The sequence below is a fragment of the Marmota marmota genome, unplaced genomic scaffold (genome assembly GCF_001458135.2).
Source record: "Marmota marmota marmota unplaced genomic scaffold, marMar, whole genome shotgun sequence".
Lineage (NCBI taxonomy): Eukaryota > Metazoa > Chordata > Mammalia > Rodentia > Sciuridae > Marmota > Marmota marmota.
In genome coordinates this window covers 36007933-36033285 of record NW_026000005.1, presented here as the reverse complement: position 1 = coordinate 36033285, position 25353 = coordinate 36007933, and the positions used below count along the sequence as shown (strand labels likewise).

Here is a 25353-nt window from a genome sequence, read left to right as displayed (position 1 = left end):
GCAGAGCTCCCCACCTGCCTGACCCACCCACTCCACCTCCTCCACCTGAGAGAAGGAGAGGATCCCAGACTCAAATGGAGGGCATCATGGCATAGACCGGCTGCTCTGCCGGGATCACCCATGAGCTCCCTGCCTTATCCCCAGCCTGCACAGTGGCCTCCACTGGTTCTTTCTAAGTCAGCATCACCCCCACCAAAATTTGTACTGGGAAGAAAGTTAAGCTCAACAGCCTCCACTTTCAGTACTTTGGTGCCTGATAAAGCTGAGCGGGGCCCTGGGACTGCAAGAACCCAACTTCTCCTAGTGCTCATGCCCCCACAATATGCCAAGCCGCTTCCTCAGCAGCAGGGTCCATCTGGCTTGTCCTGGGAGACGCGGAGGCCACCGAAGACCAGGCACCAAGACTCGCAGGTTCGCCCCTCGCCTCCCCAGCCTGCCCCCAGGCTCCTGGGCTGGAGCAGCTGCGGGTGGCCCCCTCCCTCCCGGCTGCCTGACACCCAATCAGAGAAACCGATCCCGGCAAGGCAGGGCGCCAGAGGCCGGGCCCAGAATAGTGCTGCCCAGCCGGGGAGTCGGCACTTGCTCACGGTTGGTTGGGGCCTGCTGCATGGAGCCCGAGCTGGAGCACGCACTGCGCAGGGTACTGGGGTCCCAGTGGGGCTGGCACCGGGGCAGCAGGGCCCAAGGATCGAGAGCACAGAGGGCACCACGTGTGAATGTGTGTGTATGTGTGGTTGTGTGCGTGTGTGCTGTTTGGTCTACACTTTCTCTGTGTGAGTATGTTGGTGCCTGGGTATATACATAGTGTGCGAGTGTGTATAAGTCCTGTGTGTGTCTAGGAGTGGTTGGATGTTTCTGTGTGCGTTTGTGTGTGTGCCTATGTGTACAGTGAGAGGGAAGAAGACCTGGGGTTCGGGAACCCGAGGCGTTTTTCCCACCCCTTCAGACATTCTTCTCCCCATAGACCCTGTCCTGGAGCAGTGTAGGGGAGCCTGAGCACCAAGGTAGGTAGACTGCCCCCTTTCTGTGGGTCTGCATCCTCTCCCACTTCCTTTGTCCCCCACATTTCTGGTATGCCAATTCCCAGCCCCTAGCCTGAATTTTGTTGGGAGAGGTTCCTTCTTCCTCCTCTGCCCAGTGTGTTTCTCTCATCTCCTAAACCCCACTCCTGACTCTACCACCTCCTAGCTGTGTGATTGTGGCAAATTGCTTAACCTCTCTGAATGTCTGGTCCCTTGCACGTAAAATAGGGATGATAATAATGCCTCCCTTATATAGCTGGTATGAGCATAGAATAAGAAATATGATGGAGAAAAAGCCCCCCTGGAAGTTTGCCAATAGTGTTATTAACAACATTTTAACTGATTTTGTTGTACTACCCACTTAACCAAACAGGCCCTGTTCTCCCTTCCAGAGATGAGCTTCCTAGAGCAAGGAGACAGTTCCTCATGGCCTTCACCAGCCATGACCACCAGTTCAGAAATAATCCATGGGAAACGGGGGGCCAAGGCATCAAGATGGACGAGGCAGGAGGCTATGGAGGAAGGAGAACCACCGGATCTGGAAGAAGGTAAGGCCAAGGCCAGTTCTGGAGAGGTGAGAGCCAGGGCAGTGGGAAGCCCAGAGCCTGGGTGGCGGGACTCCATGGATCCCTTCCTAACACAGAGTTGGGCCCAATCCTCATCTTGTGACCTCTGTCTCCCCACACGGGAGAGAACAACTGCAGGGCAGAGCCAAGGGCCCTGTGGCCAGCTAGGACCCACAGACAGAGCAGCCACCTGGGTGACTCGGCTTCTCCACTGCACTATGAAGTCACAGCATCCAAGCTTCCCAAGGCTGCCACGAGGTCACCGAGACAGCTGATGAGAACGTGCTTGAAGATGGAGCTACTATCTTATCCCCCTTCTCTTCCCATCAGGTCCCCCTTCCAGGCCAGCTGCTGAGTCCACTGGGCTGGAGGCCACATTCACAGAAGCCACACCCTTGGCCAAAGCTGCTCCCTTGGCCCGGGTGGGCACCCCGCCCACAGGGTGGGAACTCTTCCCCCAGCACTCTGCAGCCTCAGCCGCCAGCTCCAGCACAGATGATCTGGAGCTGGCCATGGAGTTCCCAGCCCCAGAAGCCTGGGGCTTCGAACTTGAAGGCCCTGGGGAAGAGAGGCCTGCCCCATGCCCATCGCCACAGGCTCCATTACTCAGCCTGGGCTGGGAGGACGAGCTGCAGAAGCCTGGGGCCCAGGTCTACATGCACTTCATGCAGGAGCACACCTGCTATGATGCGATGGCAACCAGCTCCAAGCTGGTCATCTTTGACACCACGCTGGAGGTGAGACCCAGCTTGCCACACCAGAGCTCGGTCTCCATGCTCAACGCCATCTTGTCACCACCATTCATACCCTCCAGCATCCCCTGCCAAGTCCCCTTCAAGAGCTCTTTAGCACCACGGAGCCCAGTGGGGAGAGGGAGGGATTCTGTTCTTTGGGAGCATCCCATCATCCCAACTCTTCAATTTCACTATCTACAAAACTTTGCGTTGATCACTTTATCTCCATTATCTTGAAAATGGAGATCAGAATGCTTGCTTTGCCCCCTGTGTTTCAGAGTATCAGGACAACCCAGTACAAAGTGAAAACAAACTTTGAAGTATGTCTAAGACATTGCAGAGTTGCTTAGGAAAGAAGAGCAGGAGACTCTTGGTAACAGAAAAAATTAGAAGATCTCTGGTACCTGCTCTTTCATTAGATTAAGCTACCAAATGTCTGTGGTTCTGTTTTTTTTTGTTGTTGTTGTTGTTTTGTTTTGTTTTTTTGGTACTGGGGATTGAACTCAGGGGCACTCAACCACTGAGCCAAATCCCCAGCCCTATTTTGTATTTTATTTAGAGACAGGGTCTCACTGAGTTGCTTAGCACCTTAGCACTTTTGCTAAGGCTGGTTTTGAACTCATGATCCTTCTGCCTCAGCCTCCCGAGCCACTGGGATTACAGGCGTGCACCACCACGCCTGGCTGTGGCTCTGTTCTTATTATTGGTACAATCGAGCAGATAGTATATGTAAAATGCTTAAAGCATGGTTTGTATGTCACCTACAGTACACAATTTGGTTCTAGTAGTTCATGAACAAATACTTTCATTTCAATAGCTTTGTATTTATTTTAATGTGTATTAGAAAAATACAACCAGCATGTACAGAGTGTATTGTTTAATATGAGTCAATTTATAGTTTATTCAGAGACAAAAACTATGTAAATATTATGTAAATAATTCTATCTCTAGTACTTATTTAGATTAGTAAAAAATTATGCTTGTGTCTGTACATGCATGATTTCCAAGTGGAGACTCTGAATTAGGGCTTCTAACCTGCTGTAACTGCTGAGGGTCTTCCTGTACCTCCCGCCACAAGCAGCCTTGTCTATAATTGTAAATGTGCCCAAGTGGGATCTGGTCTAGTGTGTGCCATGACATGGGAAAGACAGGCAGGCTCCTGTGGAGGAGAACCTGGGAGAAGATCCCAAGGAAGGACACTGGTGGGAACAGCAAAGAGGACAGCAGGTGGACAGGGGAGTGGCCACTGAGGGGCAGCAAGAGGGGAGTATGAGGGCCTCTTGGGACTCACCCATCCATTGTTCTGTCCCATCCTTCAGATCAAGAAGGCCTTCTTTGCCCTGGTGGCCAATGGTGTGCGGGCAGCACCTCTGTGGGACAGCAAGAAGCAAAGTTTTGTGGGTGAGGAGAGGCTGGGGAGGGGGTTGAGGAATGGCAAGGGCGCTGGGAGAGTGGCACCTTTAACCTCCCTCACACCCAAGGACAGAAAGCTTATGGTCCCCCCTGTGTCCCACCTGCCCGTAGGGATGCTCACCATCACAGACTTCATCCTCGTGCTTCACAGATACTACAGGTCCCCCCTGGTAAGGAGCAGCCGGGAGCCCTGGGTGCCAGTAGTATTGGGGTGGAAGGGGGTCTTCAGGGAGCCTGGTGCCTGCCAAGTCCACTTCTGAAACCAGAATCTTGTCGATGCCTCTAGGTCCAGATCTATGAGATTGAAGAACATAAAATCGAGACCTGGAGGGGTGAGTGGGGAGAGGGGCTGTGGGGTCGAGGGTGGGGCCCAGGACCTGGGGCAGAGGGAGGGCCAGCTCAGAGGGCTCTGGGTTCCTCCGTCTGGTTTCCTGCAGGGTGCAAGCGATAGGGAGCCTCAGGTGCCTGGGGAAAGAAAAGAGTCCAGCTGCAGGCGAGGCAGTAGCCACTCCCTCAGCCTCACTCTGGCTTTTTCTACAGAGATCTACCTTCAAGGCTGCTTCAAGCCTCTGGTCTCCATCTCTCCCAATGACAGGTAAGCATCCCCATCAACTACCTGAGCCCCTGTCTTGCCCTGTCCCTTCCCCTGACCCATCCTAGGAAGCAGACAGATGAGACAACTTTGGTGCCCCATCCTCCTTCCTATCTGGGGGGACTGGAGTAGAAGGTGTCTCTTCCCACGCTGCTCCCCCTTTTCTGGTCTCACCTGTGCAGCCTGTTCGAAGCCGTCTATGTCCTCATTAAGAACCGGATCCATCGCCTTCCAGTCCTGGACCCTGTCTCTGGAACGGTGCTCTACATCCTCACACACAAGCGGCTGCTCAAGTTCCTGCACATTTTTGTGAGCCCAGGGCCAGGGGGAGGCAGGGGGAGCCACAGGAAGGTGACCCAAGGGGCTAAGTCTTCAAGCCTGGACGCGGGAGACGGAGGAACCCAGAGCCCTCTTGGGCTGCTTGACCACTGATCATCACTCTGTCTCCACCCCACCAGGGTGCCCTGCTGCCCCGGCCCTCCTTCCTCTACCGCACTATCCAAGATTTGGGCATCGGCACATTCCGAGATTTGGCTGTGGTACTGGAAACGGCGCCTGTCCTTACCGCACTTGACATCTTTGTGGACCGGCGTGTGTCTGCCCTGCCTGTGATCAATGAATCTGGTATCTGCACTAGAGCAAGAGCAGGGTGGGGGGGACAACATGAGGTGGGGTGTGGGGTGTCAGGAGTCCATGTGGCACCAACTTGGGTGCCCAGGGTGGAGTGGGGTAGAAGTCACCTGCTTTGAGCCTTGGACCAGTCACTTAACTTTTCTTTGCTTCAGTTTCCTATCTGTGAAATGGCAATCTTAACAATATCCATACATCTGACTTCACGGGATTTACAAGATTAGTTGCAATAAAATCAGCATAGTGAGGTGAAACAGCAGGACCAGTTTTTTTTTTTTTTTTTGGTCTCAGTTCATCTTAAAATGGGCCATGAGATCTTGGGCCCCCAGCCAGAGTCAATTTCCTGTTTTAGAAAGGACCAGAGGGACAACAAGAATTCTTCTTTGGTTGGGTGTGGTGGTGCAGACCTGTAATCCCAGGGACTCAGGAGGCTGAGGCAGGAGGATCGTGAGTTCCCAGCTGACCTGGGCAATTTAGTGAGATCCTGTCTCAAAATAAAAAGGGCGGGGGATGTTGTTCAGTGATATAGTACCCCTGGATTCATTCCCCAGCACCGCCCCCCCCCCCAAAAAAAATTCACCATAATAAAGCTAGATATCCAGAAGTGTTTGATTTGGTTTGGTTTCCCCTTCAGTACTGGGTTTGAACCAGAGGTGCTCCACTACTGAGCTGCATCCCCAGCCAGCCATTTTTATTATGTTTTGAGACAAGGTCTCTCTAAGTTACCAAGGCTGGCCTTGAACTTGTTATCCTCCTGCCTCAGCTTCCTCAGTTGCTGGGATTACAGGTGTATGCCATCGTGCCTCTCAAGAACTACTTTTAATTTATTTTTGACTTGGAAAAATTTCAAATAAATTTTTAAAAATTGTATAATTAGGGCCTGGGGCTGTGGCTCAGCAGTAGAGTGCTCGCCTAGCGCATTCGAGGCCCTGGGTTCGATCCTCAGCACCACATACAAATAAATAGATAAAACAAAGGTATTGTGTCCAACTACAACTAAAAAATAATTATTAAAAAAAGAAAAAATTGGGCTGGGGATGTGGCTCAAGCGGTAGCGCGCTCCCCTGGCATGCAAGCGGCCCGGGTTCGATCCTCAGCACCACATACAAACAAAGATGTTGTGTCCACCGATAAATTAAAAAATAAATATTAAAAAAAATTCTCAAAAAAAAGAAAGGTTTTTTTAAAAAAAGAAAAAATTGTATAATGAACCTCATATATATGTTGCCTGGATTAACTATTGTTAATGTATTGCCATAATCAGTTCATCTTTTTTTCTAAAGCATTTTAAATTACAGACAATATTATGTCTCTGAGTATAATTTTCTACCCTAACAGAACCAGGAATGATTTACTAATGTTATATCTAATGTTCAATACTTATTCTCATTTTGCAATTTCTCCCAAGATTTTTTTTTTCTTTTATAATTGATTTGTTCAAACCAGTATCCAACTAAAGGTCCAGATTTTGCATTTCTGTCTTTTGTCCCTTAAGTCTCTTTACATCTAGAACTGTTCCCTTTCCCCTGACTGTTTGACGCAGGTGAGTTGAAGAGCCTGAATGGGTTATCCAGAGAATATTCCTCTCCAGATTTGCCCATTTGCTTCCTAGAGGTGGATTTCACCTTATTCTCTGCTTTAGTTTCCTGGAAACCTGATGAGTTGGCCCTACATGTTGGGGACTAGAATACTCACTTCATAGGTGATGCACTGTTCTCGTATTGCATCTCTTCAGGGGGCAGGAGATGAGGTGGTCTCACTCTCTGTGATGCCAGGCTGACTCATGGCTCAGAGGGAGCAGCCTGATGCCTCATTATAAAGCTGCAACCTGGGAGGATATGGAGGAGTCCACTCCAAGACCTGGCCCAGGCCCTCTGCACAGCACCTGGTCCTGATGCGGCCCTCTTCCCTGTCTTTCTCCTCTCTCCCCTTGTAGGTCAGGTTGTGGGCCTCTACTCCCGCTTTGATGTGATTGTAAGTGTCTCTGGGGCTTGGGGTGCCTTAGGGAGGCTGTGGTATGAGGATGGATGGGGGAGTATCTGTGGACACACTTCACGAGTGTGTAAGGGGTGCTGTCAAGTGAGGTGGGAGTCTGAGCAAAGCGGTGACTTGCAACTCTGTTTCTCTCCCTGCCCCAGCATTTGGCTGCCCAGAAAACCTACAACCACCTAGACATGAGTGTGGGAGAAGCCCTGCGACAGAGGACACTGTGTCTGGAGGGGGTTCTTTCCTGCCAGCCCCACGAGAGCCTGGGAGAAGTCATTGACAGGATTGCTCGAGAACAGGTACCCTGTGCCTCTCCAGGAATGCCCCCATAGAGATGGCCCAGTTCTTCCATGTTGACTCCAGCCATCCCTGGACAGTGGACACCTGGCCTGTCCTCCTATTTCGAGACCAATTCTTGGCATTCACCTTGGTATGCACCTGGTCCTGTCTATGAGGTTCTCTTGCCAAGGGCCAGTCAACTGAGTGCTCAGAGACATTGCCAGCTGGTTCCCAGGAGACACCCTCTTGTCCCCCCAGCTATGTCAAACTATTTCCCCTGCTTGTTTGGGATGGGGTGGGGTGGGGCCTGGTTAGTCACTGAACAATGTGACCCACAGGTACACCGGCTGGTGCTAGTAGACGAGACCCAGCATCTCCTGGGCGTGGTCTCCCTCTCCGACATCCTTCAGGCGCTGGTGCTGAGCCCTGCTGGCATTGATGCCCTCGGTGCCTGAGAATACGAGTCCTCACTCCTATCCCCTCACCTTCCATACCCTGAAGACAAGGAAAGGAGCAGGGGACCCAGATTTCATCTTTCCCCATCTGTTTGCCAAGTCAGCTCTGTTCCAGGTAGGCTTTGCCCCCGGCCCTTGGATCAGCCCCTATAACTTTTTAGTTTCCTAGATCTCAGACTGGGGCACCATGAAGATAGCAATGGCCCCTCTCATAGCTGAGCAGAACCCCTGGAGGGAAGCAAGCTAATAAACCTTTGTCAAATGGAATTTCTATCCTCAGTAAGAACTAAGTTCCCTTAAAGTAGGGTGCTTACACCTAGTGCTCACCTTGGTAAATTTGTTGTGATCGCAGACTCTTTCCCTGTAACATTTGCTAGAGGTTTGCAGAGGGATGGGGGACAGTTTTCACCTATTGACAGTGGATGGCACAACTCTCCTATTGGGAAGACGACTCCCCTCCCTATTTGGTCACTATCTTCCCTTCTCTCTTCCTCACAGGCTTCTCCAGCCTCCCTGGTTGTCCTTGCCCTGTCTATACTCCCCAAAGTTCTTGGGCATGCCCAGTGCACTGTGGGATGATGAAATTAAGGAGAACAACTGAGTCAAGGCTGGAGGTCCCTGAAGCACAGGCACTGGGACTAACCCAGGGCCACCTGTGCCCCATATGCACTCATATCCCTTTCCCCTACCTGGATCGGGGCTGGTTGGGATGCGGTAGTGAGCCAGTAGCCGCAGGCTTATTCAAGGGCTCTGGATTCCTGGGCTTCTGGACTGTGTTTGGCTCGCTCCTGGGAGACCCAACTGTTCTTTCCCCATGGGGACCACTTTAGTGGTTCCCTATAACTTTGTCGCTGCCCTTCTACCCTCCTGGCGTGGTCATTTCAGGGCTGCTAGGGTCACAATGGAACAGCAGTTACTTGTAGAACTGTCTGATGGTGTGGGGTCTTCTCTCCATGGTAGTCCAGAAAACGCCTTCTCTCTCATCAGTGACAGATGGCCTTGTATTTGGATCCCTGAAAATGAGCAATCAAAAAGACAAATGCAAAAAGAACAAGCCATGACTTGGATTTTTATAGATTCCACTCAAAACGCTAGTTGTTTAACCGAACTTACGGCTTTCTGAAGATCCTTCTGCTTGCTGAATGTAAGACTTGGAGGAAAAGTCTACGATTGACAAAAGCAGCAAGTGGCATTTCTTTTGTGCATAGAATGTTATTCCACTGACTTTTAAAAAAATATTTTCTTTATAACAAAAATCATAAAATATTTATTAATTTACTACATGGTAGGTAAAACCCAGTCTATAAAACTTGAGCTTGCAAGAAATAGCTATTTTTCTAACACTGAATGCAATTTCTATTATGAACCCCATACCAGGTGGTGGAAATTGATCTAGTCAATTTGGAGTCTCTTCCCATCTTTTCCTGGGACTAAGTTTGGAAAACTTTAAGTAGCATAAGCCTTTGTTCCCCAGTGCGGCACCCACCATGCCAGTACCTGCTGAAACATCCCTGTTGGCAGTTGGTGGATCATTGGTGTGCATAGTCACAGACATTGCCATGTGCTCCCTTATTCCCAAAGCCTGTTGGGGCCTGACTGCTTGGGGCAAGCAAGACATTTTAGCTCCTTTCCCTGCATCCCTCTGGGCTTTGGAAGCTCTATGAGGCTGTTCCAGGCCCATGTGCTGAGCTGTACAGCTAGTATCCTGTTCTACCCTACATCTTACCATTTTTTCCAGACTCTACTGGGAACACGGAGCACCAGGCTCTTCTACCCTTAGACTCTCCTCACCTGTATGAGGTATTTATCATACATATCCCTTCCCCTTCAGACTTTTCCCCTTTTCTTAGGGACCCCATAAATGTCCACTGTCTTCTCCAGCCCATCCCAGCCTATATGGAACCTTTACCAATGGGGAGAGAGGAGGCCTTGGTTCTCTGACCCATCATATATATATTCTGCCAAATCCACACTATGTGTCCTGAGTTTTTGCTACCCACTTTGAAGATCAGCCTTTTGAAACTCCAAAGCCAAGACTAGGCTTCTCCTCTGTCACCCTCCCCTGAGGCAATGGACACTGAAGCTCCAGTTGTCTCATGCAGGAAGCGTAAGGTTAATATTTCTGAAATATGATCTTGCCCCCATTACCTCCCAGAGCTGCAGAGTGGAGACATTTGTGCTTGTTCTGTCAGGCAGTAAATGAAGGTATTTTCTCACTAGCCATTTTGCCAGATCCCAGAGTCACTGCTGGCTCTGCTCTGTCCCTTAGGAAGGTGTGAGGTATTGGCTCAAGTGGGAGGATGAGATAGGGGCAACAGTTGCATCTGGGCCAAAGGAAGATCTCTCAAGTGACAACGTCCTTGGGGAGTTCAGGGTGGGCTGCCCCCAGCAAGCGCTGGCTCTGGAGGATGTAATAATAACCTTGATGGTGTGACTCTGAGTTGCTGTGCTTGAGACAGGCCTTCAGGGGTAACAGCAAGGCTGAGGAAGTCATCAGGTACCCTTTGGCTCCCCTCACACTTTCCTGAGAATATGTACATCTCTACCTGTGTGGGGTCACCATTCTGAGGACCCAGCAGACCTCCTCCTTGGGCGCTTTGTGGGGGACCATCCCACCTCACTGTCTCTTTTGATCAAGCTCCACCCTCAGCTTCTGGCTCACCCTTGCAGCCATCATGGCTACCAGAAAAAGAGATGTAGAATTTCCATGGAGGCTGCAAGCACTTCCACCCTAGCTCAGAATAACCCTTCCCTAAAGTGCAATCTGCCCTGCTGTCCCCTCGTGCCTAAGTAGGAGTCAAGCATTGTTGTCCCCAGCTCCTCTTCAGTCCCCCAAGGCTTCTCTGCGTTTCTGTGCCCTCAGGGATGGACTCTCAGGCCTCCTTTGCTTTCCCCATCTCTTCTCTCAACCCTCTCAATGGTTCTCAGCCCTGGGTGTGCTTCAGGATCACCAAGGAAGCTTTGTAAAATCCAGAGCCCAGGGACTCATTCGTAGATATACCCATTTCCTGATTTTGGAGTGTAGCCTGGGCATCTATGTTTATTTTCTATAAAAACAAGAAATTTACAATTACTATCACATGATGAGCATGACAGTATGCTGAGAAAGCAGGATGAATGTCTCATTGCATAGTAAAGTCAATGCGGTTCCCTGTCTATTGTCACATGATGGGGTCTATCTATTATTAAATTTTGACTAAAGTCTACAAGAAGCAATGGCTAAGAATGACAGCATGCTATAAAGGACATATAATTTATTAGCCTCCTCACAGATCCTCTTCCCAAAATCCTTAAGCACAACAGTATTCAGTATAATGTTATTATTGTTCATTCCATGATGACAACTGTCAAAGTTTTTACTTGACAGACATATTAAAACTAGAATCATACACAACAATTTGGAAAAAAATTTCTATTATCAAACCAAGATGCATTCAGAGCTAAAATGTCTACAGAATATGAGTGTTTTAATAAAGCAGACATCCAGGCAATGCCGACGCCCTGTCTATTTTTATTCACAAGAGTGTTGCGTAGGTGTTTAAGAAGACAAGCTGTTCTCTTAAAAACCTTACTCAAAATATCGATCCCACTTTGACCAACAAATTCCAATGAGCTGGACTGGGAGTAACAAAAGGTGCATTCTTTTCAGTTAAAGGTGTATCTGCTGGGATGAATTAATGTCTACTTTTCTGCAATTATCCTACACCTGCAGAATATTTTTCCTTATAGAGGCAGGTAGGGTGGACCATCAGGGAGCCTCACTGTAACATCCCTTTGCTGTGACTCTTGGGCACCCTGAGATTCTCAGACCCTGGAAGGGAGTGCCATTACTGGCCACTTATGGGCTTTGTGCCAACCCTCCAACAGGGCTGCTGCTGTTCACCCTGCACAGAGAAAGCTGCAAGGGAAGGGACCTACCTATGACATTACATCCACCCTGTCACACTTATGCGTGCTTGAACTATCCACTGTCAAATAAAGTAGTGTCTCCGTTTACATTAGAGCAGTCTGTGAGGCATGGCAACAGAGTATGCATAGACAGAGGCCATTCTCAACTCCAAGATAAGCAAAAAAATTTCATGTACACTTTTGATGGGTCGGCCTGCCTGCCTTTCTCTCCCCGCTCCCTCTTTCTTTCTCTTCTCGTATTGGGGATGGAATCCATGGCCTCACACATGCTAGACAAGTGATCCACCTATGAGCCACATACCCAGCCCAGTGGAGTTTATTTTTTCTGTAGATCTATTACCTATAAGCAAAAATCTTTAAAAAAAGAAAAGGAAAAAAAATCTTCAAGTATAAAGTGCAGGGCTCTTGGCCACATTGTATTTTGTTTTTCCTGGTTTGGCATGCAAGTCTTTGATTCGCCTCCTCCGCTGTTGCTGCATTTGTGGGCTTTCTGCTAGTAGCCCCTGTGGCCAAGGTGTCATGTCTGTGTCATTGACTCCTCAGCACTTATGTCTTGGGTTCTGCACTTGCTATAGGTTGCTTCTGGAATGTCCCTCAAAGCCAGTTGTTCAAAGGCTTAGTCCCCAGCTTGGTGCTATTGAGAGGTGGTGGGACCTTTAAGAGGTGGGTCCTAGTGGGAGGTCTTTAGGTCATTGGGACATGTCCTTGGGGGGGGCTAGAGGGTTTCTTTTGCTTCCTGCCATCATGAAATGAACAGCTTTGCTCTACCACACACTCTTGCCATGATATGCTGCCTTGGCACAGGCCCCAAACAATGGGGCCAATTGATCATGGACTGAAATCCCCCAAACTATGAGGCAAAAAAACAAAAACAAAAACAAACTTTCCTCCTTATAAGTTGATTATTTCAGGTATTTTGTTGCAGTAATGAGAAGCTGACTAACTAGCCCTGTTAGCAAAAGCTTTTGAAGGGAGCCTCTGAAGCTGTGCCCATATCACATCTAAGAGTGAGAAAGTGTAGCATGTCCTTTAATTAATCTTCTCAAGGACTCGACTCACTCACCAATCTACTTAGCTAGTGTTTCTCCTTTGTATTTTTTATTTTTGATTTGAGTTTGGATTATAAGCCCTGGAGATACACACCAGGCAGAGTTGCCTCAGAAATTTCTATGGTACTTGATCCTCAACAGTATTGATTACATGGGAAGCTTTTTTTGCAGGGGGGTGGGTACTAGAGATTGAACCCAGGAGTGCTTTACCACTAAGCTACATTCTCAGTCCTTTTTTTTTTTAATTTATTTGCTTATTTTTATTTTTAGACAGGATCTCCCCAAGTTGCTGAGATTGGCTTCCAACTTACAATTCTCCTTCCTTAGCCTCCTGAGTAGATGGAATTTCAGACATGTGCCACCATACCTGGCTTTGGAAGCTAATTCTGCAATAATCTTGACCAAGATTATCTTCACAGATTTTTTTTAAAGTTGAGGTATAATTCACATACTGTAGAATTCACCCTTTCATAGTATACACTCCAATAGTATTACTATATTCACAAGGTTGTGCAACCACCCCTACTATGTAATTCCATAACATTCATCACTTCACAAAGAAACCTTAGATCCATTGACAGCCACTCCCCATTTTCCCTCCCCTCCTCCCAGCACCTGAAAACTACTAATCTACTCTCTTTCCTCTGCTGGATATTCCATAATGCATGCAATCATACAATATGTGGTCTTCTGTGTCTGGCTTCTTCCACTTAATATGTTTTCAAGATTGAATCATAAATTGGCAAGAATCAGTATTTCTTTTGTGTGGCTGAATAATATTCTATTTATGGATACACACACATACATATATATACACACACATATAAATATTCATTCATGAATATACAGTCTTTATGGGGTTTTGTAGATACGGATTTGTTTTCTTTTCTTTCTTTTTTTTTTTAGTAATACTATTGAACTGTATACAGGGTTTGAACTGGAGATTTATCACTGAGCCACACCCACAGCCCTTTTTATATTTTTTTTATTTAGAGTTAAGTTGCTTAGGGCCTCACTAATTTGCTGAGGTTGGCTTTGAACTCATGATCCCCATGCCTCAGCCTCCTGAACTGCTGGGATTACAGATGTGCACACTGTACCTGGTTGGATTTGTTTTCTTTATAAAATATTTTTAACTGGCAAATGAAAATTATATATATTTATAGTGTAAAATACTTTTTGATATTTATATATATTGTGGAATGGCTAAATCAAGATATTCATTCTGTGGAAGCACCACTTCACATCCTGTGCTCTTGCACAGGATGATGATGATGATGATGATGATGATGATGATGATGATAATGATGATTTTGTCGTGCTGGATATTGAACAGGGCCTTTGGCATACTAAGCAAGCACCCTACTACTGAGCCACACCCTGTCCCTTATCATGCTTTGTATGTGGTAAGAACACTCAAAGTCTAATTCCTCATTCATTCCCAGGTATACACTATATTGCTATTAACTCTAGTCTCCATAATGTAGAATAGATCTCCTGAACTTACTCCTCCTGAGATTTTGTGTCCTTTGACATACAACTCCCTAATCCCTTGCCCTTGCCCCCATCCCTGATAACCACAGTTTTATTCCCTGTTTCCTATGAGTTTGACTTTTTTCTGATACCACATATAATAAGTACTTCTTTCTGTGGCTTGCTTATTTCATGAAACATAATATTCTCCAGGTTCATCCATGTTGTTGCAAATAACAGGTTATACTTCTTTTTAAAGGCTGAATAGTATTCCATTGTATATCTACACTACATTTTCCTTAACCATTCTTCCACCGGTAGACATTTAGGTCAGCGCTGTCTCTCTGCTATTGTGAACAAAGCAGCAACATGGGAGTGCAAATGTCACTTCAATATGCTGGCTTCATTTCCTTTGACTATATATCAAGTATATATTCTGAAATTGCTAGATCATATGGTAGCTTTTTTTAATTTTTTGAGGAATCTTCATATTGTGTTCTGTAATGGCGGGACCTTCATGGATTTTGATGTGAGATTAGTCAAATTATGAGATCATGAGATCATTAATCAAGTTCGAGATCATGAGCACAGAAATGCTCTTGCACAGTTGTTACAAAACCCCAATCCCAGTTCACATCACACATGTGTCTCCCACCAAGCGCCAGCAGTTGGAGGTTCACGTGGCTTCAGCAGCTGGGCCCTGCTGGTTTCAAGGAGCAACACACTGGGGAAGGCAGAAGTCTCCTCTGGTTGACTTTGTAACAGAGATCCTAGCACCCTTTGATCCAAGACTCCATCCTCTGAATTTATAAAGAGCCCTCACAGGTGAACCCACTGCCCCAGTAAAGTCAAGGGCCATGTCCTTGTGATCAGAAATCCCTCCCAATCTCCTCTAGGTTTCTCTACTCAATGTGAAAAGTGCTGTGTTCCTCCCTCCTCCTCTCCTTCTTCCTCCTATTCCAGTCTCTTCTCATTTAACAAATATTATTTATTTATTTATTTTTGTACTGGGGCACTTAAACCACTGAACCACATCCCTGGCCCTTTTTATTTTTCATATTGAGACAGGATTTGGCAACATGAAATTGCTTAGGGCCTTGCCAAATTGCTGAGGCTGGCCTGGAACTTGTGAGCCTCCTGTCTCTGCCTCTCAAGCTGCCAAGATTACTGGCACCAGGGTCAACCAACCTTATTCAACACCTCTTAGATTCTGGACAGTTAGACTGGATCCAAACTGAAAGGAGGTGATTTGTGCCCTTCAGGGAGTTCACAGCTGTCCAGGAAGACAGTCGGGTCTACAGTGAGGTGGACATGTTGGTGTGCAGTTCTGTACGGAGGAGGGCACAGGAATCACCTAGAGGGGTCAAGGAGGGCTCTGCAGTAGCCAGGACATTTGATCCAAGGAAGAGCAAATTCCCTAGGGCAACGTGACAGTTGATGAAGAGGCGATTGTGCCAAGAGAAGGGACATTAAGTACATGCCCTAGGAGGACATGACAATTGGTGAAGAGTGTGTTTTGCCAAGAGAGGGGACAGTAAGTACAAAGTTGTGAGCCAGTAGAGAGCATAATGTGCTCTGGAAGATGCAAGAAGTCAAGCTCAGCTAGGGCAAGGGTGTCCTCAGTGGGGGTGGACAGTGCCTGAGCATGATGCGTCTTAAAAGTCATAGGAAGAATTTTTTATTTGGTTTGATGACTGAGGGGAGCCACTGAAGGATTTGAATCAAGGTAATGACTGAATTTTTAAAATTTTTTCAAGCCAGGCACAGTGGCACGCACAGTGACTTGGGAGACTGAAACAGGAGGATCACAAGTCAAGGCCAGCCTCAGCAACATAGTGAGACTGTCTCAAAATAAAAAGGACTGAGGATATAGCTCAGTGGTAGAGGATTCCTGGATTCAATCTCCAGTACAAAAAAAATTAAAATACAATAAAACAGTTTTATCCCCAGAAGTGTAAGAAAATGAAGTTTCTTATGTTTTCTGACTCAGAAGAATGTACCGCTGGGGCTGGGACTCGATGAGTTTCCAGGCCCATGGTGTGGTGTTCTTGATCTCAATACCAACCCCTGTTCTTACTAAAGAGGCTACAAATGTAAAAACTACAATCCCCAGCCTGCCTTGCAGCTGAGGTTCTAGGCAGTTGTATTGAGGGATTTGAAAGGTGAAAAATGAGGCCGAATAGTGTTCTTTTCCTGCTCTCAGGGGCAGTCAGGAGGCAAGCCAATCAGTATTGGTTCTTTGAGTACTGAGAGGCATGACAGTCGGGTCTATGACAAGGTGGTTGTGCTTGGAGACAGCCGCCCCCTTTATTTTAACTAAGGCGATGCACAGTTGTAGCAACAGTTTCTTGACTATCATCCTCTTGATTGTGACTTTCAGCTCCATATCTATTAGAGGCCACTGCAGCCCAGCCTAGAGCTCCTCTAACAAATCGTGTGGAATTCTGTTGGCTCTCTCTCAGAATTTTCCTTAAAAATGGGTAGGGGAGGGTTTCTTCTTCTTCTTCTTCTTCTTCTTCTTCTTCTTCTTCTTCTTCTTCTCCTTCTCCTTCTCCTTCTCCTTCTCCTTCTCCTTCTTCTTTTGAGACAGGGTCTCACTCTGTGGCCCATGTTGGTCTTAAACTCCTTGGCTCAAGCCATCCTCCTGCCTCAGCCTCCTGAGTGCTGGGACCACAGGTGTGCACCACCACACCCAGCTGGTGGCTTCTATTATCTGCTATTATCTGTTCCCCAAACAGAAAAGGGTTCAGATGCTGAGTGGTCCAAAAGAAAAACAGACTCCAAAGAATTAGAAGTCCTTTTAGTTTATATTGTACCAAGAATAGCAATGCAGTAAGAGATGGCCTTTCATCTGAGAGAGGGTTGCTCACAATGATATAGATGTGTCAAAAGCTCCAGGTTCTGTGGGAAGGTGCTGAGTTCTTCCAGCCTGTTGAGTTGGACAGTCCCCTTCCTTTCCTCCTCATCTAAGACCTGGCAGTGTGTGAGGGCTACTATGCCAGAAACAAGGCCTCTGGGACCAGCCCCAGAAAGGTGAGTGCCCAGCTCAGCACTGTCTCTGCAGGAAACGCAGGCCCACCTTCTGACTGGGAACCAGGACAATGCGGGACACAGGCTTCACCTCCCCAGTCTCAGGGGCCAGGACCACCTCATAGTGCTGCATCAGCTGACAGAGAAAGAGCACAGGTAGGACTGGAGCCTTGATCTCTATCCACTGCCCCCCTCTGCAGACGCTGACTCTGAACCTCCCTGGCTCTCCTCCCCCTCAGACTCCCTCACCCTTCCCTGGCCCACACGAGCTCCCAATTGTCCCAGCTCACCCTCGCCAGCAGCAGCTGCATCTCCAGCTCGGCAATCCTGCGGCCCAGGCAGGCCCGGACCCCATAGCCAAATGGCACAGAGCCAAATGGGTGTTGGTTTCCACGAATGGCAGGCTCCCTCTTCCTCAGCCAGCGGTAAGGCTGGAAGCTCTCAGGCTCAGAGAAGGAGCTGGGGTCCCGGGACACCACATAGTGGCAGAACACAAACTGGGTCTACGAGGGAGGAATGGACAACGTGACTCCCTCAGCAAAGGGCTCTGGGCACTCCTGGCTACTTGGGCACTCTGGGCCCACTCACATTCTTGGGGAAGAGGAAGCCATCAACTTCAATTTCCTGATCCACGATCCGGGAGTTTGTGGGGACCACAGGGTAGAGGCTGCAAGGAACAGAATGCCGGGGGTCTGCCAAGGAGGGACAGAGTGGCCACTCCTTCCTCGCCTGTTGGTGCCTTAGCCCCTCTTCCCATGTCACCCCTGTTCCTGGCCCTGGCCCACCAGCAGCCTCCACTTCCCATTCCTGTCTCTCACGCTTTCCCCCACACAAAGACCTTGAGCTTGTGGGAATCACATCCTACCGCAGAGTCTCCTTAATCACAGCTTTGAGCAGGGGCATGCGAGCAAAGTCCTTGTGCTGGGGCACCTGCCCACTGGGCACCACACCCACCACTTCCTTGTGCAAGGCCGCTTGGATCTCTGGGTTCTTTGAAAGGTGGTACAGAGTCCACGTCAGCGTGTTGGATGTCTAGAGGGTAGAATGGGAGATAAAGTGAAAGGGGATTTCTAGAGAAGTACCCAGCGAGGCGAGGCGAGGGTTTACACAGTGGGAGCATGCAAAATGTGAGAGAAAGTTAATTTGCCACAAACATAGCAGAAAAACAGATGAGGGTTCATCACCTTGATGCTAAATGTGAATGGAATAAGGACTGATACAATGAAGAATTGCACCTTACAGGTGACTGTAGCAAGGAGAAGCCCCATGTGACAAAGGGGCTCAAAAGGAATCTGCTAGAGACAAAGGTGCCCATGGACAAGCAGTAAAAGAGAGTTGGAATAGGTGTGTGATGACCCTCCCAAGCTATCAGAGAGCAAAGAGCCCCCAGAGGTGATGGGATCCCTCTTACAAAAGGACTGGCCCTTTTGCCTCAGCTGGGCTAGATGACTTTTTTCCTTTCGAAGTCGCATCCATGTTATAGAAACAGCAGCTACATGAGGGATCAAGGTCAGCATCAGACAGAGGGTAGTGGGGGATTTGTTCAGATGGGAGCTGAGAGTCCTGGGTCTCCTTGTCAGCCCGGCTCACGCACCGTGTCCACTCCAGCGAGGAGCAGCTCAGGCAGGCTGCCTAGAGCATTCTGAGGACTGAGTAGTCCACCGGTCAGCAGGAAGTGCAGGTAGCCAGATACCTGGACCCCATCTGGCCCCCCAGCCTGTAGCTGGGCCTCCACTTCCTTGACTTTCTGATCAATCAACTTCTTCCCTGCAGGGACAATGGAGAACAACAGAGGATGGGTCAAACCATTCCAATGGTTGGTGACATGAGGGAGATAGTCCTGGGAGAGATTTGGAGATGCACAGGCCTGAGAGCCAACCAACTTTCTTCCCTGGCCCCGGTCTGGGAGTCCTCACCAAAGGAGAAGATGGTGTCCCAGCCAGCCAGGTACCGCCTCCAGAAGGGCAGCAGGGGACGGGTCCACTTGGGGAGGAAGGTTGAATAGACTGAATTCTGGAACATGAGCCCCACAGAGCTGATGAAGGTCGCAGTGTCCTTGGGGATAGAGGGCTCCAGGCAGCCCACCCGTTTCTCAAACAGGATGTAGCAAATAGCTGGGAAGAACAGAAGCCATTAGAGGACACAGAGCCAGGAGACACAAAACCCAGGGGAAATGAAGAGGAGGAGCACAGCCTTCCCTTGCCCCCTTCCCACTCTGAACCCCTGTCCCAGCAAGGGTACCTTCCAAGGCAAAGTGGTAGAAGAGGTGAGCCATGTCGGGCACCTGATCCCCTGAGGCACTGTCAGCTCTCACCTGGTCCAGTCGAGCCATAAAGTCATTTATCACCTCATTTAAAGAATCTGTGTAGAGTGCAGCCTCTGCTGGCTTCAGCATCCGCTGGTTCAGAGCCTGGCGCAGCTGGTACCAATGCTCTCCTTGCCTGTGGGACACAGAGTCAGCACAGATGTAATCCTGACAGGGATTTGGTTAAATGCTATCTTCCCACCCAAGGCCTCCACAGAACTGAGGGAAATCTGGCTCCTGGAATTTAGAATTACACAATCACCAAGCTTTCAATGACAGAATCACTACTGCACAGTTTAAGTGGGTAAGGTGGACATCTATAACCAAACTTCTAGAGCCAAATCACAGATCTGAGGATTACCTTAGGCAGGTGACTCAACTCCAGTGTGCCCCAGCTTTTCCATCTATGAACTGGGGATAATAATAATGCCTATCATCGTAGGGGGGTTGTGCAGATCATTAAAGTGTTTAGGTCAGTTCCCAGCATGTGGTGAATGCGTAATGAATATTGCCAATGAGTGTCTTTTTCCTGAATCTACTATATTTGAAACAAGGGGAGCTGCAGATGTCCCATCCTGAGGAATAAAATTGGAGCAATGTTTCTAGGATGCTCAGATTCTGGACCTGTATGCTCTGCTTGGCTCAGAGTATCAAGAGGACAGGAGGACAGCCCTTGAGCCACAGTTATTCAGTAGACGGTCAGGCCCCCACTCTGGTTAGCAGGGATGCTCAGATGGGTGGGAACGTGCTTTCTGCATGGAAGCTTCATTTTCAGGGCTGTCTCATCCTCAACTAGCCCAAACCTGTTACTTTTCCTAAGCAAGCTGGGTGAGAGTCCCATTTTTTTCCAAAGCTAGTTTACAGAGCAATAAATGCAATATGGTCCAACTTTAAGAGCAAGAGAGGAGATCCTTACATATCCATATGTATATCTACATACTTCCAAGTAAAGAAAACACACCAAATTGTCACTACTGATAGCTTAGGAAGATGGGATGGGAGTGAGGAGGAGACTTAGTATTTTGTTATACAATTTTTTACAGTAAGTATTAAGGAATAAAACACATTTTTTTATTTAAAAAATTATTTAAGTGAACCTTAACCCTCTTTCCCAGGAGCTTTCTTTACTGTGTTGGGAAAAAGCTAGAAAACGATAAAAGAAAAACCAGGTGGTGCACACCTGTGATCCCAGTGACTTGGGAGGCTGAGACAGAAGGATTATAAATTCGAGGCCAGACTGAGCAAATTAATGAGATACTCAGCAAGACCCTTTCTCAAAATAAAAGGGCTGGGTATATAGCTCAGTGGTAGAGCACCCCTGGGTTAAATCTCCAATGGCAAAAATAAATAAAATAATTAATTAATCAATACATTAATATATAAATAGAAATATTGCTAAAAATGTAATAAAACCAAAAAACCCATTTGTTGGAATTTAAGGTTGTAAGTGCTCTTACAATAGTAAAATTCTCCCCATAGCAGAAATCAGATTTTCAGAATTTAAATGAGAGCATTTCTGTGATTGTTAAGCCACTTATTGAGAGAAAATGCTTCATAAAAAGAGATTTCAAAAATGTATATGCTCAAACAAAACAAAACAAACCCCAAGTATCATAGGTTAGCAAAACAGCTCTTAAGCACATACAGGTGATGTATTTTGCTAAATATATTTAGCAAATTGGTTTCAGAGGAAAAAAAATGTACTTAGATCACAAAGGGGTCTACTTGGTGCTCAACTGAATCAGAGGTAGCCTGGAATGATGAAAACCTGGGATCCAAATCTGGCCTCTGGATCAGATGTCAAGTTAAAGAGGTCTTTTTAAAGACCAGACATCTGCTACTCAGTTCCCAGAACTTGGAATAAAGGGCTCAGGAATGGTTGTTTTAGTTCTGAAACTGTCCGCCTATGAAGGAACCAGGAAAAAGAAAGAATAACACTCAATGGGACAGTGATTGTGTGACTATCAGGGATAGGTGAGATGACCCCGCTACCCGGTTTATTTTCTTTCCAAATAATTCCAGTTATTGAATTCCAGAACCAGAAAGATCTTATTCCACCATGGTTACTAGTGTCACCTTCTGGCATGTGATATAAAACCTCTCCGGGCCTCAGTTTTTTCATCTAAAATTACACCCCACTCATGGGTTTGTTGTGAACATAAAAAGAAACAATGGATGTAAAGAGACCAGCCTGGTGTCTGCCATGTCACAAATATACCATTGTAGCAGTGTGATCATCTACACCGGGATCAACTTTCATCCCTTGAGAAGCAACTAAAACATGGTTGTCAAGTTGATTATAAATGGGGAAAACCATCCACTGTTTTTGAAATTCTGTTAACATACTATAGCAAAAAGAAGGCTGTAATATTCCCAGTTACAACCTGTGGCACCGGGAATGGCTCATCACCAATGAGCCCCATTTATCTACTTTGATTGGCATCTGAGTCAATATCATTCTCAGATTCACTTGTCTAAAGTCACACAATGTATTAAAGGAAAAGCCAATGAATGGCTCTGGGCTTTAGCCCATCCCAACAACTGCTCCATACTGAGTATCAGGTTCAGAGGATGCAGAGATGCCACTCTGCCCTTCACCCCATTGGCTGCCCTGTGTCCACTCTCTTTTGACCTGGTCCTGTGAGGCCCTGTTCCAGTCCCTTCAGGCCCCAGCTCACGTGGTGAAGGGCCCATACGTCAGGCCCTGATGGTCCCGGTGCTCCTTCCACAGCTCCATGTGGTCCCTTACGGGGTACTTGCCCTCCTGCCGCATCACTTGCTCTATGAGTGGCGCGCTGGCCAGGTTCACCAAGGTCTGAGACCCAAGGCTGGATAACCACAGCGGACCATACTTGGCCTTGTTCATCACCTGTGGGAGTCAACCAAGACTGAATAACTGAGGTCCGACCAGGCAGGGTTTCTGGGGCAGGAGACGGGGCGTGGCGCACTAGTGAGTGCAGTGTGTAAGAGGCAGGCAGAGGGAGGGCTGGTGGTTCTGGGAGCGTAATTCTGGAGAAAATGACCACACAAGGAGCAAGGCTATTGAGAGCAAGGTGTATCTGGTGGAACTGGAGGAATAAGGTCCTTGAAGTAATGAAAATATATGGGAAAGGGGGATGTTGAAGTTTAGATATTTGGGACACAGCATTTTAGGAAAACTGACCCCTTTAGTGAGTGAGGTAGAAAGCCTATGGTTCCTTCTTAGCATTTAAATCTACTGCAGCTTGTAGCTCTGTGACAAATAAAAATGTCTTGTGCAATCGACAAGAAAAAAAGGAACGTTACAAGATGAGAAATTCCAAGAAACTGGATGAGAAAGGCATGAAGTAAACTATGTAGTGTGTATTTTTTAAACAAAAACATTTATTGTTTGTATTACATAACTCCCAAATATTTTACCTTCAGGTCTTAAGGACTGGGGATGTAGCTCAGTGGTAGAGCACTTGCCCAGAGTACACAAAGCCCTGGGTTTGATCCCAAGCACGAAACAAAACCAAAAAACTATCCAGAATTTCTCAAGCATTTGGTAACTAATACTGATCACATCTATGAAACTGACATTGCCACAATGTACTTATAGTTGCTGAGAATGAGACAGAAAGAAGCACATTTTGGTATTTGGAGTGGTGGTGAAACAAACAGAATCCACAAATCTGAAACAAAAATTTACTAAGTCATAGCCACAGACTGAGAGAAAAAGAAACACAGGGGTTTGCCAAGTACTTCCTCTTTCATAATCATTATTGAAGACTTTTTTTGTTTTGATTTGGCTTTTTGTTTTTTTTTTTTTTTTGGTGGGTTTGTTTGTTTTTAAGAGAATCAGAGTCTGTTGCAGTACAGAAATAAGGCCTAAGGGCTTCTATAAAGAGACACTGAAGGGGCTGGGGATGTGGCTCAAGTGGTAGCACGCTCGTCTGGCATGCGTGCGGCCCGGGTTCGATCCTCAGCACCACATACCAACAAAGATGTTGTGTCTGCCAATAACTAAAAAAATAAATAAAAAAATAAATATGTTTTAAAAAAAAAAAAAAAGAGACACTGAAGTTGTAGAGATCTATCATTCAGATTATAGAAGGAAACGTCACCCAAATTATAGTGAGAAAAATGCCAGTCTTTACTGGCTTTCACTATTGGCCAATATTGTTTATGTTGCATGGTCCTAGGACCATAATTACTCTTGATATATCACCCACTTGCTCGGAATCCATCCTGAACTAATAAAGGCTGATTCTGCCCATTCCCAAGAAGACAGTCGTGACAACTGAAGGACTACCTACAGGAGGATGGGGGTGGAGTGCAAAGAATATTCTCAGTGTACATCATGTTATATTGTTTTGAGTGTGAATATATTACCTATGAGAATATATTACCTGTCAAATTTATTTTAACCTAAAAGAAAACAAAACAATGTTTTCTGAAACAGCAATACACCCAGCATTGATCTGATAATTTCAGAAAGCAGGAAAACCTTGTTGAACCTCTGAACTCACATATAAACTTCTTAGATCTATAAGTAGACCCTAGCCATATTTATATTCTAATAAATGAGTTTTGTTTTATTTGTCTTAATATTTCCATTTAAGAATATTACTCAGCCTTAAAGAAGAATGAAATTATGGCATTTGTCAGTAAATGGATGGAACTGGAGAATATCATGCTAAGCCAATCCCAAAGAACCAAAGGCTGAATGTTTTCTCTGATATGTGGATGCTAATACACAATAAGAATGGGGGACTTAGGGAAGAATAAAGGTACTTGGGATTAGGCAGAGGGGAGTGAAGGGAGGGAAGGGGATGTGGAGTGAGGAAGGAGAATAGAATGAATCAGACATTATGCTACGTGCATATATGTGCATATATGTGTAACTCTACATCATGTACAACCAGAAGAATGAGAAGTTATTCTCCATTTATGTATGATGTGCATTCTACTGTCATGTATAACTAATTAGGACAAATAAAAAAATAGATGAGCAAAAGGAAGTCTAGTATAATGGAAGAAGGAGAATTGGGAGGGGAAGGAGGACAGGAGGGAAAAAGGACAGAAAAAGGAGGGGAACATGAACTGCAATTGAATTCCATGTATTATGAGTTAATTGGAATGAACCCAATCACTATGTATAACTATAAAGCTCTAATGAATACATTAAAAAATAAAATTTCCACTTAAAAATGTTTTACATACATATCTATTTTTTTCTATTAAATTCCTTAGGAGACTTATGCTAAAAATAGGCTTAATTTGTGTTCTAGTTTGGTTTAAGACATTAATAATAATAATTGCACCTATTTCTATGAAGCTGACCATAAACCAGACACTGTTCCAAGAACCTTACTTAAATTAGCGCATTAATCCTCACCACAGTTACATGAGTTGGGTTTAATATTACCGCAATCTGCAGATAAGCAAACTGAGGCCCAAAGAAGTTGCTCAAGCTCACTTACCAGTAAGTGGAAGTCGGGGTTCAAATTCGAACCACCTGGCTGGAGGCCACACTCTTAACCACTTACTCCACTGGTCCCTGAGAAAATTGACTGTATCCTACTGAATGGAAACAAACTTAAACCCTTTAAAGACACCTGCAATTTTGAAACCACAGTGACCATGCAATATCCATGTTCCTCCCTCGGGCCGCTGTTCACCTTTGGGGCTGGATAAGTCTGTTCTGGGAAGCTCCTGTACCCGGTAGGTTGTTTTGCAGCATCCCTGGCCTCTTTATAGTAGTAGCTTCCAAGTTGCAACAACCAACCAAAAATGTCTCTAGACATTGTCAAAATACCAATTCACCTAAATTTGAGAACCTTTACAGCAAACCCAACCTCTTAAAATGTCTCTTAATTTTTTTTTAATTTTAGAGGACTCTTTTTAGAAAATAATAGGCCTTTTTGAAGAAATCTTTCTCTCAAATTT

The 25353-nt window shown here is 46.5% G+C and overlaps 2 protein-coding genes and 1 long non-coding RNA gene across 4 annotated transcripts in view; 1 reads left to right on the top strand and 2 right to left on the bottom strand.

Moving 5' to 3' along the window:
* Nucleotides 1-553: 553 nt before the first annotated feature.
* On the top strand, nt 554-7944 carry Prkag3 (protein kinase AMP-activated non-catalytic subunit gamma 3). The gene is made up of 13 exons (XM_015481399.2): nt 554-640; nt 965-1004; nt 1415-1570; nt 1919-2325; nt 3642-3723; nt 3847-3905; nt 4022-4067; nt 4276-4330; nt 4510-4636; nt 4786-4951; nt 6894-6931; nt 7096-7242; nt 7561-7944. The coding sequence occupies exons 1-13, from the start codon at nt 608-610 to the stop codon at nt 7675-7677; spliced, it is 1473 nt and encodes a 490-aa protein (XP_015336885.2). The 5' UTR covers nt 554-607; the 3' UTR covers nt 7678-7944.
* On the bottom strand, nt 2966-16819 carry LOC107138706. Of its 2 annotated transcripts, none has more exons than XR_007349500.1 (6): nt 8595-16819; nt 6653-6785; nt 4502-4960; nt 4113-4200; nt 3857-4029; nt 2966-3692 (listed from the first exon to the last, which is right to left on the bottom strand). It is a non-coding gene; the product is annotated as an uncharacterized LOC107138706 (long non-coding RNA). The 2 variants fall into 2 exon arrangements; XR_001503034.2 differs by having other exon boundaries at nt 2967-3692; nt 8367-16819.
* Nucleotides 16820-16896: 77 nt separating this feature from the next.
* LOC107138401 (sterol 26-hydroxylase, mitochondrial) overlaps nt 16897-25353 on the bottom strand; it is a gene marked incomplete at its 5' end in the record, with an annotated part of 35028 nt that continues 26571 nt past the window's right edge. Inside the window, 8 exons of the mRNA XM_015481001.2 lie at nt 16897-17274; nt 17429-17641; nt 17727-17805; nt 18004-18170; nt 18733-18905; nt 19055-19252; nt 19380-19579; nt 22122-22312. Of these exons, the coding sequence (XP_015336487.1) occupies nt 17155-17274; nt 17429-17641; nt 17727-17805; nt 18004-18170; nt 18733-18905; nt 19055-19252; nt 19380-19579; nt 22122-22312 (1341 nt within the window). The remainder of the gene's footprint in view (nt 17275-17428; nt 17642-17726; nt 17806-18003; nt 18171-18732; nt 18906-19054; nt 19253-19379; nt 19580-22121; nt 22313-25353) is intronic.

What these genes read in the sequence shown, in the direction of transcription:
- Prkag3 (XM_015481399.2), top strand. Translation starts at nt 608, where the DNA reads ATGGAGCCCGAGCTGGAGCACGCACTGCGCAGG. An exon ending in TGGAGCACGCACTGCGCAGG is followed by an intron (nt 641 to 964) that starts GTACTGGGGTCC and finishes TTCTCCCCATAG; the next exon opens with ACCCTGTCCTGGAGCAGTGT. An exon ending in TAAAATCGAGACCTGGAGGG is followed by an intron (nt 4,068 to 4,275) that starts GTGAGTGGGGAG and finishes CTTTTTCTACAG; the next exon opens with AGATCTACCTTCAAGGCTGC.